The sequence below is a fragment of the Impatiens glandulifera genome, chromosome 3 (genome assembly GCF_907164915.1).
Source record: "Impatiens glandulifera chromosome 3, dImpGla2.1, whole genome shotgun sequence".
In the NCBI taxonomy this organism is placed as follows: Eukaryota; Viridiplantae; Streptophyta; class Magnoliopsida; order Ericales; family Balsaminaceae; genus Impatiens; species Impatiens glandulifera.
The window spans coordinates 5,039,826-5,054,617 of record NC_061864.1 but is presented as its reverse complement, the minus strand read 5'-3'; the positions used below and the strand labels follow the sequence as shown (position 1 = coordinate 5,054,617).

The window sequence follows — 14,792 nt, the reverse complement described above, 5'->3', positions numbered from 1 at the left end:
ATTAATTAAAAAAAATTAAAGTACAACAAAAATATAATAACAATTTTAAACAAATTTTATTATTAAATAAAAATATAAAAATTAAGTTGGTTTATTATAAAAAATATTATTGTTATTTTTTTAATTATAACATTAGTTAATATGTTTTGAGTTTGAATCAAATTAGTTCATTTATTTGAATAAATCATATATATATATATATATATATAAATATATAATATAATTTTATATATGATTTATTTTAATCAAAACTTTATGTTTGACAAATTATATGTTTTTAGTTAGAGTTCGAAGCGGTGGTTTAATTGTTCAAACAATGTTATATCCCCTCTTTTATAATTATTTAATCCAACAAAAAAAATAAAAATAAAAATAATAGTAGAAGAAAAATGATAACATTAAGAGGCTGAAGAATAAGATGTCAAAAGTCAACATTTTTATGTTAAAGAAAATTAAACATTTTGAGAAAAAGGTAGATTATAAAAAAAACTATATGTTAAAAGATATATTTATAAACTTTGTAGTGAAATTAACTATGCGCAAAAAGACTCGAAAATAGATAATACAAAAAATTCCGACATTACCTTCATTTCAATTTCAATTTGATCTTATTTATTTTTATTTGAAGAATTTATGAAAACTAATATCATAACTTGTGATATTTTTTTTAGATGAGTTTCATTATTTGGTTGCAAATTGCAATCTTCCATTTAATAGATGAATAAAAAATAGATTTATTGTTTCAAAAATAAATCTTGATAATTAAAAAAAAAAAAAAACAGTATTTATAATTTTTTTCCTAAGAAAATAATGCACGAAATTAGTTTTAATAGTTTTATTACACTATAAACAACAAATTGCCCAATATTAGCCCACCTTGCTTTGCCCTAATTGGTCACCCCCGCCACCACACTCTGATATCGCAAGAACAAGCCTTTATCTCAAGTTCTCAACTAAGCTCAGCCTACATTCTTCACGAATTGGAATCTCCGCAGTAATCATCGAGGCCGAAAACCCTAGATTTCACGTTATGGGTGATCTTTCAAGCGGAAGCGACCGGAAACTACCAAAGCTCCCTATTTCAGGCGAACGGAACATTCTCATCACCAGCGCCTTACCTTATGTCAACAATGTTCCGCATCTTGGCAACATAATTGGCTGTAAGCTCTCTTTTCTATCCCCTATCACTTAACTGAGTTGAAGTCCTGTATTTACTTTCCATTATATGATAGGTGTTCTGAGCGCTGATGTTTATGCACGCTTCTGCCGGCTCCGAGGCTACAATGTGATTTACGTCTGCGGGACTGATGAATATGGGACTGCAACTGAAACGAAGGCCATGGAGGAGAATTGCACACCCCAACAGATATGTGACAAGTACGAGCCTTTTCATTCTAAGCTTGTGAATTTTGTTACTTTTTTTGCATTGTGAAATTCCCAGTTAAAATGATGGCACTCAATTGAGGAAATGAACAATGTAACCTATCTCCTTCAGCTACTCCATATTTAGTGATTGATGTTCCAGTTTCATGGATACTGTTTTTATTTATTTATTCGGGAGACATGGAATATAGCCAGACCAACTAATACAAATAACATGTTATTGAAGTCCATTTTCTACTTCAAGTTAATTTTTTTGACAGAAAATGTAGGTGTTACTATTTTCCAAATTCAGTTACAGGAATTTGACTGCATTGGTATATGTAAGAATGGTGTAGTTAAGTAAGAAAAGGAACATAAAAGAAATAGTGTAAATGGAAAGTCAGGGTCAAATTACTGAAGGTTCTATGAAAATTCATGTTATACATGGGGCATTTGGTTTCTCAAAAGGCCATTGCATACTTTTAACCTTTCAATTCCTTGCAGATACCATGCGATTCACAGGGACATCTATAAATGGTTTAATATCAGCTTTGATGAGTTTGGTCGCACCTCTACTCCACAACAGACTGATGTTTGCCAAGCGATCTTCAAGAAACTTTTGGATAACAATTGGCTTATAGAGAATACCATGCAGCAGGTACATTATTGCCTTTATATAATTATTATTATTTTGAAAAGATTGGCTTCATATTCTGTGATATCCTTTATTATGCAAGTCGTGTGGGTTATTCTTTTGATCCAATTTTCATTGGTAAGCTATAAGCTATACCTTTCATAGCTCATAATTATCACCATATGATTGTAACTCATTTAATTGAATGCTCATATGCAGTTATTTTGTGAAACATGTCAAAGATTCTTAGCTGACCGATTTGTGGAAGGCTCTTGTCCAACAAAAGATTGTGGCTATGATTCTGCACGTGGAGATCAGTGTGAGAAGTGTGGAAAGCTTTTAAATCCCACAGAGCTCATTGACCCTAGATGCAAGGTATTACACTTCAAATGTTGGCCTAACTTAAAAGTTAAATCTTGTCCAGCAAAGGGAAACTTCTATCTACTTAAAAGTTTAATGTTTTCCACAAAGTAATACAATAACACTTATTTCAACATTTCACAAAACTCATTCCCAATTGGTTATTTTTTTACTTTATGTTTGTTTCTAATTTGTTATATTTTCTTCTTCTTGAAATTGAATACGGGGCTTCTCTTTTGGAAGCTGTGCCTTGGATTTGGATTTCTAAAATTTGGTATATCTGTTGTGAATAGGTTTGCCACACAACGCCACACATTCGTGATACAGACCACTTGTTTCTTGACCTCCCTCAACTGAAGGACAAGTTGGAAGAGTATATAAACCACATGTCAGTAGCTGGGCTTTGGAGTCAAAATGCAATTCAAGCAACTAATGCATGGCTGAGAGAAGGGTTGAAACAAAGATGTATTACTAGGGATTTGAAATGGGGTGTTCCTGTTCCACTTGAGAAATTCAAGGAGAAGGTTGGTTGTAAAGGTGTAACGCTTATTAGGTTATTGATTTGCAAACTATCTTAGTGATTAGTGTACCTGAATTAAACTTATGCAGTTGCGTAAATCCTCATTTTTGTTGAAAATCTTGATTATCAGGTATTTTATGTTTGGTTTGATGCACCTATTGGATATGTGTCAATCACTTCATGCTACACTGCTGAGTGGGAGAAATGGTGGAAAAATCCTGAAAATGTGGAGCTTTATCAATTTATGGGAAAGGATAATGTTCCATTCCACACAGTAAGTGCTTCAATATTTTTCTATTCTTCATTGTGTCTAGTTTGTGCATTTCTTACAGAAGCAGGTTACTACAAGTGGTTATGAGTGTCAGAAACACTCTGGTGGTTCATTTTATTTTAAATGAGATATGTCCATGGAAGATACTACATGAATAATTAATGCTCCTTCTTATGGGAGTTGCTAATATTTTCCCCTTCTAGCATTTTCAACACCTCCTTTCCCCCCAACAAACAAAACACCAAATCCTATATTCTCTATAGTTTCTTTGTCATTGATTTCTAAAAGTCTTATCTAATCCTTTTGACAGCATGCTAATGTCTTCTGAGTAATTTATATTATATTTATGGGGATGGAACTTCAATGTTTTTGTTACCTGGGTTTGTTACAGGTTATGTTTCCATCAACACTTCTTGGTACCGGTGAAAATTGGACTTTGATGAAAACGATTAGTGTTACCGAGTACTTGAACTATGAATCAGGTTAGCCAAAACAAACTACTTCTTCATATATGTTCTTATAGATTTATTAGCACTTCCTTACTTGCTTATATTTTACATTTTTGATTCTTTGTGTAGGGAAATTCTCAAAGAGCAAGGGAGTTGGTGTGTTTGGAAATGATGCAAAGGATACAAAAATTCCTGTGGAAGTATGGAGATATTACTTACTAACAAATCGGCCCGAGGTAATGCCGTTTCTATGCTACCAATTTTGTTTATGAGTGAGCATCTCTCCTTCCATTAAACCTTGCACATCTGTCGCAAATGAGAAGTGTAATTTATTACTCATATTCATAATTTTGTCTTTCCTAATACTTATGGTATCGATTATCAGATATCAGACACGTTATTTACATGGACTGATTTGCAAGCAAAGCTAAACAGTGAGCTGCTGAACAATTTAGGCAATTTCATCAATCGTGTCCTGAGCTTCATTGCTAAGAATCCAGGTAACTGACAGGCTTATTGCTTCCTATTTCAAGATTAGCTTGCAACTACTCAAACCATGTTATTACAAAGACATGATAAAATTTGGAGCTTATATGACTGTACATTTCCCCTTTTCATCTTCAACATGCTCATGTTTCCCCCAGGTTTGGTTTTCTGCTGAATTGTGATGTTCTATTTTTAATTATGTATAAGCTATTCTGATTATGTTCTATACAGTCATTAATATTATACTTGCCAGGACAAATGGTTCTCATGTTGAGCCTATTTGAAAACTAGTATTGGAAAATCGCCAAGTTAAATTTTAAAGTGTTCTTTTTTGTTTGGTATAAGTATTTTTTAGATCATCGGCAAATTAGTTTTTGGATTCTGATCCAGATTATAATGTGACTTTTGTTTCTTCATCTGTTATATAAATTAGATTTAGATCATTATTCCAAATTATAGTGTAAATTTTTGCTTTATTTGGTACAGAGATTTTTTTCACCAGCATGATTAGATTATATTTTGGACATTGATCAGATTATTTATTCGATCATGTGAATTTTCACAAACATAACAAATTTAGAATTTTAAAATCATGATGTAACGTGATAAAAGGTTGATAATGAACAGACCGTTATCTGGGTTATTTTCTTCTGCCTCTAAAATTCTGTCTGAGCTTGCACCTAATTGTTTGTGCATTGAGAAATCTTTCTACCAATTTTTTAGTGTATCTCTGTTCTACATTGTGTGGTTTCTTAATGGATTATTTTGCTTTTATTCTAATTGACATCACACTCTTAGATTCTATTTCCCAATCACACCTGTCAACATTATTCGATTTTTATACTACCTTTCATCTTTAAATTATATAGTTTTGTTTTTCTGTACCAGTTTGGCTTCATGTTTGTTCATTTTCATTGAATCTCGTGCTGATGGAATATCATTATATCCTGGCAGATTCTGAAGAAAATAGAGGTGCAGGATATGGCTCCATAATTCCTGATTCTCCAGAAGTGGAATCACATCTCTTAACTAAAACCTTTGGAGAAAAAGTTGGTGATTTAGTAGAGCAGTATGTGGAAGCTATGGAGAAGGTGACTGATGGACATGTGTTGTCTTTGTAATTAAGAACAAAGAACCATGTTTTGTCGTTCTAAGCCTTCTATTTGACATTTTCCACAGGTTAAACTGAAGCAAGGTTTGAAGATTGCCATGAGCATTTCTGGTGAGGGAAATGCATATCTACAAGTAAGTTTGATATCATCCGTTTAATTGGCCTCATTTGGAACACTTTTTTATTCAAATATCTTGTTGGACGTGTGGGATCCATATGAGGTCGTTTGGAAACAAAACTTAGCAAGACAAAAAAGAAATTAAATTTATTTGCAGTTTGTGGTCTGGATCTACCTCAAATTCTCATTTAACAACCCTGACATTTGATTATTTCTCAAACATTTCTTAAAATGAATTCTTACTCTACAGGAGAGCAAATTCTGGAAATTGTTCAAAGAAGACAAACCTTCTTGTTCAATAGTCATGAGAACTTCAGCTGGATTAGTGTACCTCCTTGCATGTCTCTTAGAACCTTTTATGCCTTCCTTTTCTGTAGAGGTAATATAGTTTTTTCTAGTAAATTTAACATCTAGAATCTTCAGGTTTGTCTACTCTTTCAATTGTCAACTTCTTCATTTTGTGTGGTGGTAGGTTCTTAAGCAGCTCAATTTGCCTCTTGAAGCACAACTATCGCTTTCTGATAAGAAAAAAGACGTTGAGAAGGCAAGGAAACCTTGGGAGTTCCTACCCGCTGGCCACAAAATTGGAACACCAGAACCATTGTTTAAGGAATTGGTTCGTATCATTTCTTTTCAAGAAGTTTTATGGTCTTTAATTTAATTTGCTAATATAGAATTTATCATAACAAATTGTTTCTTTGGCAGAAAGATGAAGAGGTGGAGTTTTTCAGGCAAAAATTCTCTGGAAGTCAGGCTGATAGGATTTTGAAAGCAGAAGCTGATACCAAAAAGATAAACGATCAATTAAAGAGGACAGGAATTTCAGGTTACTTAAGTGTGCTTCTATCTTATTCTATTGCTGCTTGTAGGAATCCCTTCATTCAATTGCATCATCTATAAGAATTTTGATGTTTTAATTGTTCCATCTGGTTTTCAACAAGGGTTTGAATGACATCAAGTGTGAGCCTCAAGTCTTACTTGCTGACATGTTTTAAGTGGCTGTCTAGTTAATTGTTATCGCTTTGGTGTCTTGGTGCATGTAGTTCTTCTTGCTGATCATCATAAATAGTATATTGAATGATCATTTATGGAGATTTAACCAAATTTTCATTGATTAACAAATATATATATATATATATATATATATATATATATATATATATATATATATATATATGAAACTACCAAGTGTTATCTAATATATAGCAAAGATCCAAGAAAAAAAATGATTTTATTGGATAACACTAAGTGTGTTTGATAAAAACTAAAAATGAAGTGTTGAGTGCTTTAAAATGGATTTTAACTTCCAAATTAGTTATAACTGGTTTGAAAAATAAATGCTAATTTAACAAATTAAATATCTGAATTTGAAGTACTTGATTTGATAAAATGTGAAACTAATGTCGAGAAGACTTTTTGACCCCCTTTAGTGACTTAATTTGATTAATTTCTAAGGGTTAAAGTTGTATTTTCTATCATTTAATTATATTCCTTGTTAAGTCACTTGTATTATAGAATTAAGCCAATATTTTAGCCTAATTTGAGTTGAATCTAAATAGTGATTTTAAATATCAGTTAAATGAACTTATTTCAATAAGCATTTAATTATTTAGATTAAGTGTTATCATACACTGTCTCAAGTATTATCCAATAAAACAAAGATCTAAGGAAAGAAAGATGTTTTTATTCGATAACCTAGTTTGAAATATTTTACCAGTGAGTACTTTTTAATCTCTAGTTTTTGCTAACTGCGAAAAGCTTTGATTAGTTTAATAGTAAATGTTATTGAAACAGCTATTTGGACATTGTCCATTAGAACTGATCCATAACGTCAGCTTACTTACAGTATTATCCCAATACTTCAACAGATGGAAATGGAAAGAAACAACGGGCAGCAAAACCTGCTGCTGAGTCCAAGTCTAAGTCAGCCCCAGCCGAAGCCGAAATTTCAATCAGCAGGCTTGATATCCGTGTTGGACTTATTACAAAAGTTCAGAAACACCCTGATGCTGACTCTTTATATGTGGAAGAGATTGATGTAGGTGAAGCACAACCTCGCACTGTTGTTAGTGGGCTCGTTAAGTACATTTCTCTAGAAGAAATGCAGGTATCGCGTTTAGATATTCTTCATTTACCTAACATTCTCTTCTTTTCTGTTGTTTTGGAAGCTGATTCAAGTGTTCAAATGTTTGGTTTGTTTTCGTTAACAGAATCGTAAGGTCTGTGTTTTGTGCAACCTCAAGCCAGCTACAATGCGTGGTATAAAATCACAAGCCATGGTTCTGGCTGCTTCAAGTGCAGATCAGACTAAAGTAAGTATTCTAGATGTAGGATTCATAGAGATGCTCCAAAATTCCAAAACATAATATGGTTTGTTTGATGTAGTTTTTTTTTTTTCAATATCATCGGTTATTTTTGTTAAGAAAACTTGTTTGATGAAACAAGTGACTAGAATATCATATTTATGTTTAACATTTTGGAATGTTTTAGACAATAAAATTATGTCTTTTTAGATTTTGGGTTATTTGGATAACCAGTAGGTTATTTCCAAATAAGGTTTTTAAAAAGTGGGCTATTTGGGTAAAAAGACATTGGGGTATAAATATATAATGAAAAATATTTTTTATAAAAGAAATAGTGTGTGTTGATATTTTGAATAATATGATTGATGAGGTAGAGGTGATTGGCAATGTGAGGGTTAAATATCTTGGTTAATTATTTGAATGATGAGATTGATGATTGAATAATGGGTTATTTGAAATAACCCACATCAAACAAGGTTCATTAAATTCAAATAATTCTCATCAAACAGACCCTAAATTATGTCTTGTATTATTCTCAGGTTGAATTGGTTGAGCCACCCGAATCTGCTGCTATTGGTGAGAGGATCAAATTTCTGGGTTTTGAAGGGAAGCCAGATGATGTTCTTAACCCAAAGAAGAAGGTCTGGGAAACAATTCAACCTGACTTGCACACAGATAAGGGACTTGTTGCTTGCTTCAAAGACCTCCCTTTCACTACATCGGCTGGTGTATGCAAAGTTTCATCCATATCGGAAGGATCCATACGGTGAATCATCCGTAAAGAGGACTAGGAAACGATAAACTTAACCCCGAGATTTTGCTCCATTGTTTTTCTTTCTCGAGTTGTCAATTTTTATTTTTTTATTTCAAAGGACCCAAACACATTGCAATAGCAATTGTCATGTTTCAACTTTCAACAATGATATTTATTTACAAGCACAGTATTTTGCATTAAAGCAAGGATTTTTGCATATTTACATTTTTCCTTATAAATTTTGTTACTAGATAGACATTTGAAGTCAGACTAGAAATTGTCAATACATTGTCTCTAGAAGATATAAATTCAAATTCAGACAAAACCAAAAAAAAAACATGTTGGTACACATTCTTTGGACAAAGCAACAAATAACACATTAATATTATTATCATCATCTTGCAGAAAATGAACTGATCAGTTTATCTAGAGAATAATGGAAACAGAAACAAATTACCACGATCAAATGAAAAGTTTACATTTTCAAACACAAAATGCATTTCACGAAATTACAAGTATAAGGGAGCTGTACAAGGTTACTCATAATTGGATTAGATTTTGCAAACAGGTTTTATAGGAGCTCGTGTTTATAGAAAATTTCATCTGAGACATTGAATACCACGACAAACCACCAACCAGACAACCAACATTATCAAACATAAACCAGCATCAATTGCAAGAATAATCCTCACTTGCCTGCACCATTTCCTCCTAGCATTTTGGCTACCACCCGACAAGCTCCTCCTCAAACTCGACTCCTTCTGTAACGGTCCACTCTGGCCACTACTACTGTCTGTCGATCCAGAACTGTTCTCTATTGCGATTCCTCTATCCTCTAATTCAATGTCTCTTATACCAATCATATGATGATGATGATCCTTCATCTTCCTTTTCTCATGTTTCCCTGGCCTACCCAACAAAGGCATTTTCGTAGAAACAGCTGTCTCGTTTTGTCTTCCATTTGCATTATTGTCACTTGACAGAGCCTCGGTTGGCCATTCAGTTCTATTCTGGGAAACCTTCTCCAACGAGGCGATCAATCTATGGACTACTGGAAGTAACTGTTCTTGTAAGGCGTGAGAATTAACATTAGACATTGTTCTTCTCAAAGTACCCTTCTTGGAAGCCTTTCTGAATTCCTCCATAACATGTTTTAAGAAGCTGTGAACACCGGAATTACCAAGACCCTGGTCTGCAATTGTAAAGTAAACGTAATTCTCTTCCATTAGAAACCCGAAAGTCTTATGGTTCATAGTCTGAAAATACCATTTATGAAAGGAAGGAATCCTTTCTAAGCACAATGAAGCTAGCTTTTCAATTTCAGGATCTCCATTACTGTTGTAAGTATACACAATTTGATCTCCCTTCAATACACAGCAGTAAAAGACAGTATTTTGCATTGAACCCATCGTTTAAAACAGAGACAGTAACTCTCAAGATCCAATATTTCAATCAATTAAGTTCTATATATACCAAAGGGGGGAAACATAATTCAGATAAAAATTCAAGCATGAAGTCAATCATGAGTCGTATCTAAGTCCCTGCAATGAAAAAGAAAAAACCCTAATATTAAGTGATGATAACGCGTTTGATGGTGGCAAATCTGATGAAAAAATTAAAGTAAGAAGAGACGGATCAATGGAAATTTAAGGTCAACGGAAAGTAGATGAAGTTTTGGCATAGAAGAAAAGTGTGGATGAACTTACCAATTGTGAAGCAAGCAATATCGAAATGGGCAGATGAGAAATTCTTTGCAGAATAAGATGAAGAAGACAGAGACGGGTGTGGAGAGAAAAAGGTGGAGTCTTTATTATTAGTATGGGAAGAGGAGAAGATGAAGAAGAAGAAGGACTGTCAAGTTGGCAAATTCCCATCATATATAAATGAACTTGTCCCCATTACCAGACACTATTAATATATATATAGTCGATGCCTCTCTATATAATGCGTGCGTGACCTAATTCCAAGTTAATTTGTAGGCTTAACGTGTTCTGCAGTTGATAAGTTAAAACTAAATATGTTTAAACATTATTATGTATAATCAATAATATATTTTTCTAATCAATAAGCGTTTGTAGTCCAACGGTTAGGATAATTGCCTTCCAAGCAATAGACCCGGGTTCGACTCCCGGCAGACGCAATCAGTTTTTGTGATTTTTTTTTAATATATATGCATTCCATTTGATTAATTAATAATTATATATGTATCACCCTTTTAATTCCTTTCCAACATATCTCAATAAAGGACCATAATTAATTAAAAGATAAAAAGTTAAACATATAACATGATCTGAGCCATTTTATTCCAAATAACAACATCCACATTAACGTGCAACTAAGCAAGCATGGAATTGCTATATATATATTTTATTAATACATATAAAAAGCTAGCCCAGATATTATTACAAGATTCTTGTAATTTATTTATTTAGTTGGCAAGATCCTAGCTAGGTTGTGTGGTCTCGGCAGCACTTGGTACACAAGTTGGAACCTATAAACTTACAACAATAAAAACCGGGACGGCATGGACGTCTTTGTTGTTGTTTTGATTCTCCAGTTTTGTCACTCGTCGTCTCTACCTCCACGCCTTCACCACCCGACGCCATATTTGCCTCTGCACCATTAATATCATCCATACATTATTAATAATTCAAATCAAAACAGATTTTTTTTTTCATGAGAACATAATATTATATGCAAATACAAACTCAAAAACCATAAAACTGACCTGTCTGGTGAGTCGAAGTGGTACTAGGTTCAACAGATGATGATGATGCTAGAAGGACACATGCAAAAAGTAGAGTGCAAAGGAGAAACAAAGCACTCTTGGAAGAAGAAGAAACCATGGATGATGGATGCACAAATTAACAAGTAAACTTTATAATAATATATAAATTTATGAAATATCAAGACCAGATGATTTGATTATATTGCATGCCCTTCTATTTATAGTATTCCAACCTCTACCTATCTACAAAAACTCTTCTTCTTTATTTTTTTAATTAAGTATTTTTTTGCATTTTTATGATTTCTTTAATAGTTTACACTTATTTTGAAAGTAACGAATTCAACTATCACTTAAAACGGTTTAAGTTAGAGCGGAGATTATGTCACTAGTTTTCGTTGTGAAAACAATAAACAAAAACTAACATATATATATATATAGATAAAAGAGATAAGGAAATATAAATCAAGATTTGTTCGAAAATGTCACTACTCTTAACAAAATTTTGATTTTTTATTATTATTATAAATAACAGATTATTAAACAAGACTTAAAATCGGTGTGGGATACTCGAAAGTGAGGGCACACTTTTGACTTACCCATTTTTTTATGATTAATTATTATACCATCTACCTCATCATACCCGGAAATAGGGAAGGCAACCTATATATCCAATTATATATATAGCTCCATTTTATAATTGAGGTTTCAAATTTCTCAAAATTTTAAATAAAATATAGTATTATTAATTATTTAATTAATATTTTTTTATCTCAATTGTATTAATATTATATATATATATATATATATTATAACAAATTTTATATAGTGAATATTGTATTTATATATTTAATGTATGCATGATATTGAGAACAAAAATATTTTAAAAAAATGATGTGAAATGTTTTTTCATCTTCATTAATAATTTATCTCTTTTACATATTAATTTGCAAATATATATTTTATTAGTTAACTTATTTATTTATATTTTAAAGTAATAATAGGGAGAATAAATAAATTAAATAATAAAATATATAAATATATATTTAAAAATATATTAGATTTTTTTAGTAATAAAAGTAATAATGAATAAATCAACTAAAACATTATTATGTTTTAAAAAAGAAGATTGACAAAAAAAAAATTGATTTCATTTTTTTTTTTCTATCATTCTCTTAATAACTAGTTATTTATTTGAAACAATTTTAAAATGTGTACACTAACATTATATATTAAAGTTGTTGTAAAATAAATTTAAAAAGTTGATATTTTGTTATGTCTTGTTAGTAAAAAAATGATCAACTTTGATATTTAAAGTATTAGAGACTAAGTTTTAAAATGTCTCTCCTTATAAATTTAATATCATTTTTTAAAACTTTGTGAGTCACAATTTAATTCTTTTTGCATGGGGCCTCAATTTCTCGGGACTAGATAGAAAACATGCGGTTTTTTTTGCTTCTATATATTTATAAAAGCTCAAATAAAAATATTTATTAAAAAAAGCTCTCATTAATTTGCTAGTTGATTTTGAGATTATATTGAAAATTATGACATGAATCTTAAGTTGATGTTATTGTTTTTACTGTGTTTCACTCTTTTTATGTGCAGTCTTGCAAATACACAAATTAGTGGATTTTTTTTCATTTTCAACAAAAATAAGTAAGATGCCATGTACAAACTAAAATTTATAAACAACATAAAAGAAGCCAAAAAGAATAATATTATTATATAGAATCAATACTTTATTACCAATTATTTATTTTAATAAATATATAATTATCATTATCATTAATAAATTAAATTTTATTTTTTCTATATAGGATGATTGATATGTACACATATGACTTCTTTTTAAAACCCTCATGTTAATAGTCAATTGATCTTATTTGAATTGGAGACAACTAATTAATTTTCTTATCCAGGATAATATTTGGAGTTACTCAAATAATATCATTTATTTTTTAAATCAAACAAAATTTATTTTAAAATCAAAATTCATATTCAAATAAATCCAGTAACCTAAACTCAAACAACCTCAATTTATAATTTTACTTTGACTAAAATTTGCAGTTACTTCTCAAACAAAACCAAATAATTTAAATGCTTAAACTGCTTTGAACATTAATTAATGGGTCAATCTTACCATCATTTAAATAAATAAATAAATAATACAAAATACAAATTTAAAAAGGTTAAATTCATACTCTCTTTATATCTCTAAACAAAAAAAATAATAATAAATAAAATAATTAATATAATTTCTATTTGAAGGGGAGAAAGTTAACAAAATTAATGAATTTAGTTTCAACTGAAGACGTTTTAAGTTTATTTATTTTATTTAGATCAATATATATATATTTTTTAAATCTCACATATACTCATCTATTAGAAATTATCATTTTTTTGTTATTTATTTATCACTAATTCTTAAACATAATTTTAAAATTAAGAGAATAATATAATTCAAATGGTTGTTATAATTAGAAAATAATTTGAGGAGAAAACGTGTCAAGAAAATGACAATCTTATTGACACCTTGTTGATTTGACTAAAAGATGTGTCTTTTTTAGTATAGTTTGTGATTTGTGTATTACATAACTAAATTTAAATATTTAAATTGATAGATAATATTTAGTTTTATTTAAAATATAATTTCATATCAAACTAAAATTAAATAAGGACTCCTAGCTAGGTATACATTTTTTTTCATATAAATAATTAAGTGATGATTAATTTGGGGTTAAATCAACCATAATTTCCTTTAATTTTCCAATTATGGATTGGTAAATTATTTTTTCAGTGTAGTACGTAGTTGTTAGGTGATAAATTCGACAAGCATTTGACACAACAAAAATATATTTTGGAGGGTCAATAATAAGTAGGTTATAAACGGTATTAAAATTAATAGCGACGGTAGGTTGCATTATTACCGTCGTTATTTCCGGTTGTCCTACTATGTGATTTAGGTATATAATTTAGGTGATACATGCATAATTCCATTTGATTAATTATATATGTAGCACCGTTTTATTTAATTATATTGAATAACAAACATGTACGTGGATGGATATAAATTTCATTCACATGCACGTTTTATTTACATACATGACAAGTCTAGAGGAGAAATTTTAATTAAATTTGTTTTTGTTAGCTTAAAAGATAAAAAAAAAGCAAAACATAACATCGATCTATCTGAGCCATTTTATTCCAAATAACAACATTAACATGCACCTAAGCAAGCATATATGGTTTCCCAGCACCTTATTTATTATTTGACTTAAGTATGATTTGATTTGATTTGATACGATAATAAAAGGTAGCTAGCCCAGATTCGAATATTCGCGTAACTTATTTATAAGTTGGCTGCAAGATCCTAGCTAGCTAGCTAGGTTGCGCGGCGGCAGCACCTGACACACCTGCTTGGACCTGCAAACCTGCAGCAATAATAACCGGGGCGGCATGGTCTAAAAAGACGTTGTTTTGATTCTCCAGTTTCTTGATCACTCGTCGTCTCTACCTCCACGCCTTCATCACCGACACTATCTGTGTTTTCTCCCGTCGCCACCATATTTGCCTCTGCATCATTAATATCATCTATTCATTATCAATAAATTCAAATCAAAACATGATATATATAATAATAATACAAACACAAAAACCTTAAACTGATCACCTGTGGAAGTGGTACTAGGTTCAACA

The 14,792-nt window shown here is 30.8% G+C and overlaps 2 protein-coding genes and 1 non-coding gene across 3 annotated transcripts; 2 read left to right on the top strand and 1 right to left on the bottom strand.

The window, feature by feature from the left end:
- The first annotated feature begins 851 nt into the window (after positions 1-851).
- On the top strand, positions 852-8,582 carry LOC124929536 (probable methionine--tRNA ligase). Its single transcript, XM_047469924.1, has 17 exons — positions 852-1,160; positions 1,233-1,377; positions 1,867-2,020; positions 2,216-2,371; positions 2,650-2,880; positions 3,007-3,150; positions 3,539-3,629; positions 3,726-3,832; positions 3,982-4,096; positions 5,037-5,173; positions 5,262-5,327; positions 5,562-5,690; positions 5,784-5,927; positions 6,017-6,137; positions 7,180-7,418; positions 7,522-7,623; positions 8,154-8,582. Exons 1-17 carry the CDS (start codon positions 1,031-1,033, stop codon positions 8,382-8,384), a joined length of 2,442 nt encoding a protein of 813 aa, XP_047325880.1. The 5' UTR covers positions 852-1,030; the 3' UTR covers positions 8,385-8,582.
- Positions 8,583-8,729: 147 nt separating this feature from the next.
- Positions 8,730-10,231, bottom strand: LOC124930654 (phytolongin Phyl1.1-like). Its single transcript, XM_047470985.1, has 2 exons — positions 10,075-10,231; positions 8,730-9,909 (listed from the first exon to the last, which is right to left on the bottom strand). Exon 2 carries the CDS (start codon positions 9,775-9,777, stop codon positions 8,968-8,970), a length of 810 nt encoding a protein of 269 aa, XP_047326941.1. The 5' UTR covers positions 9,778-9,909; positions 10,075-10,231; the 3' UTR covers positions 8,730-8,967.
- Positions 10,232-10,436: 205 nt separating this feature from the next.
- Positions 10,437-10,508, top strand: TRNAG-UCC. Its single transcript has one exon. It is a non-coding gene; the product is annotated as a tRNA-Gly (tRNA).
- Positions 10,509-14,792: the final 4,284 nt, after the last annotated feature.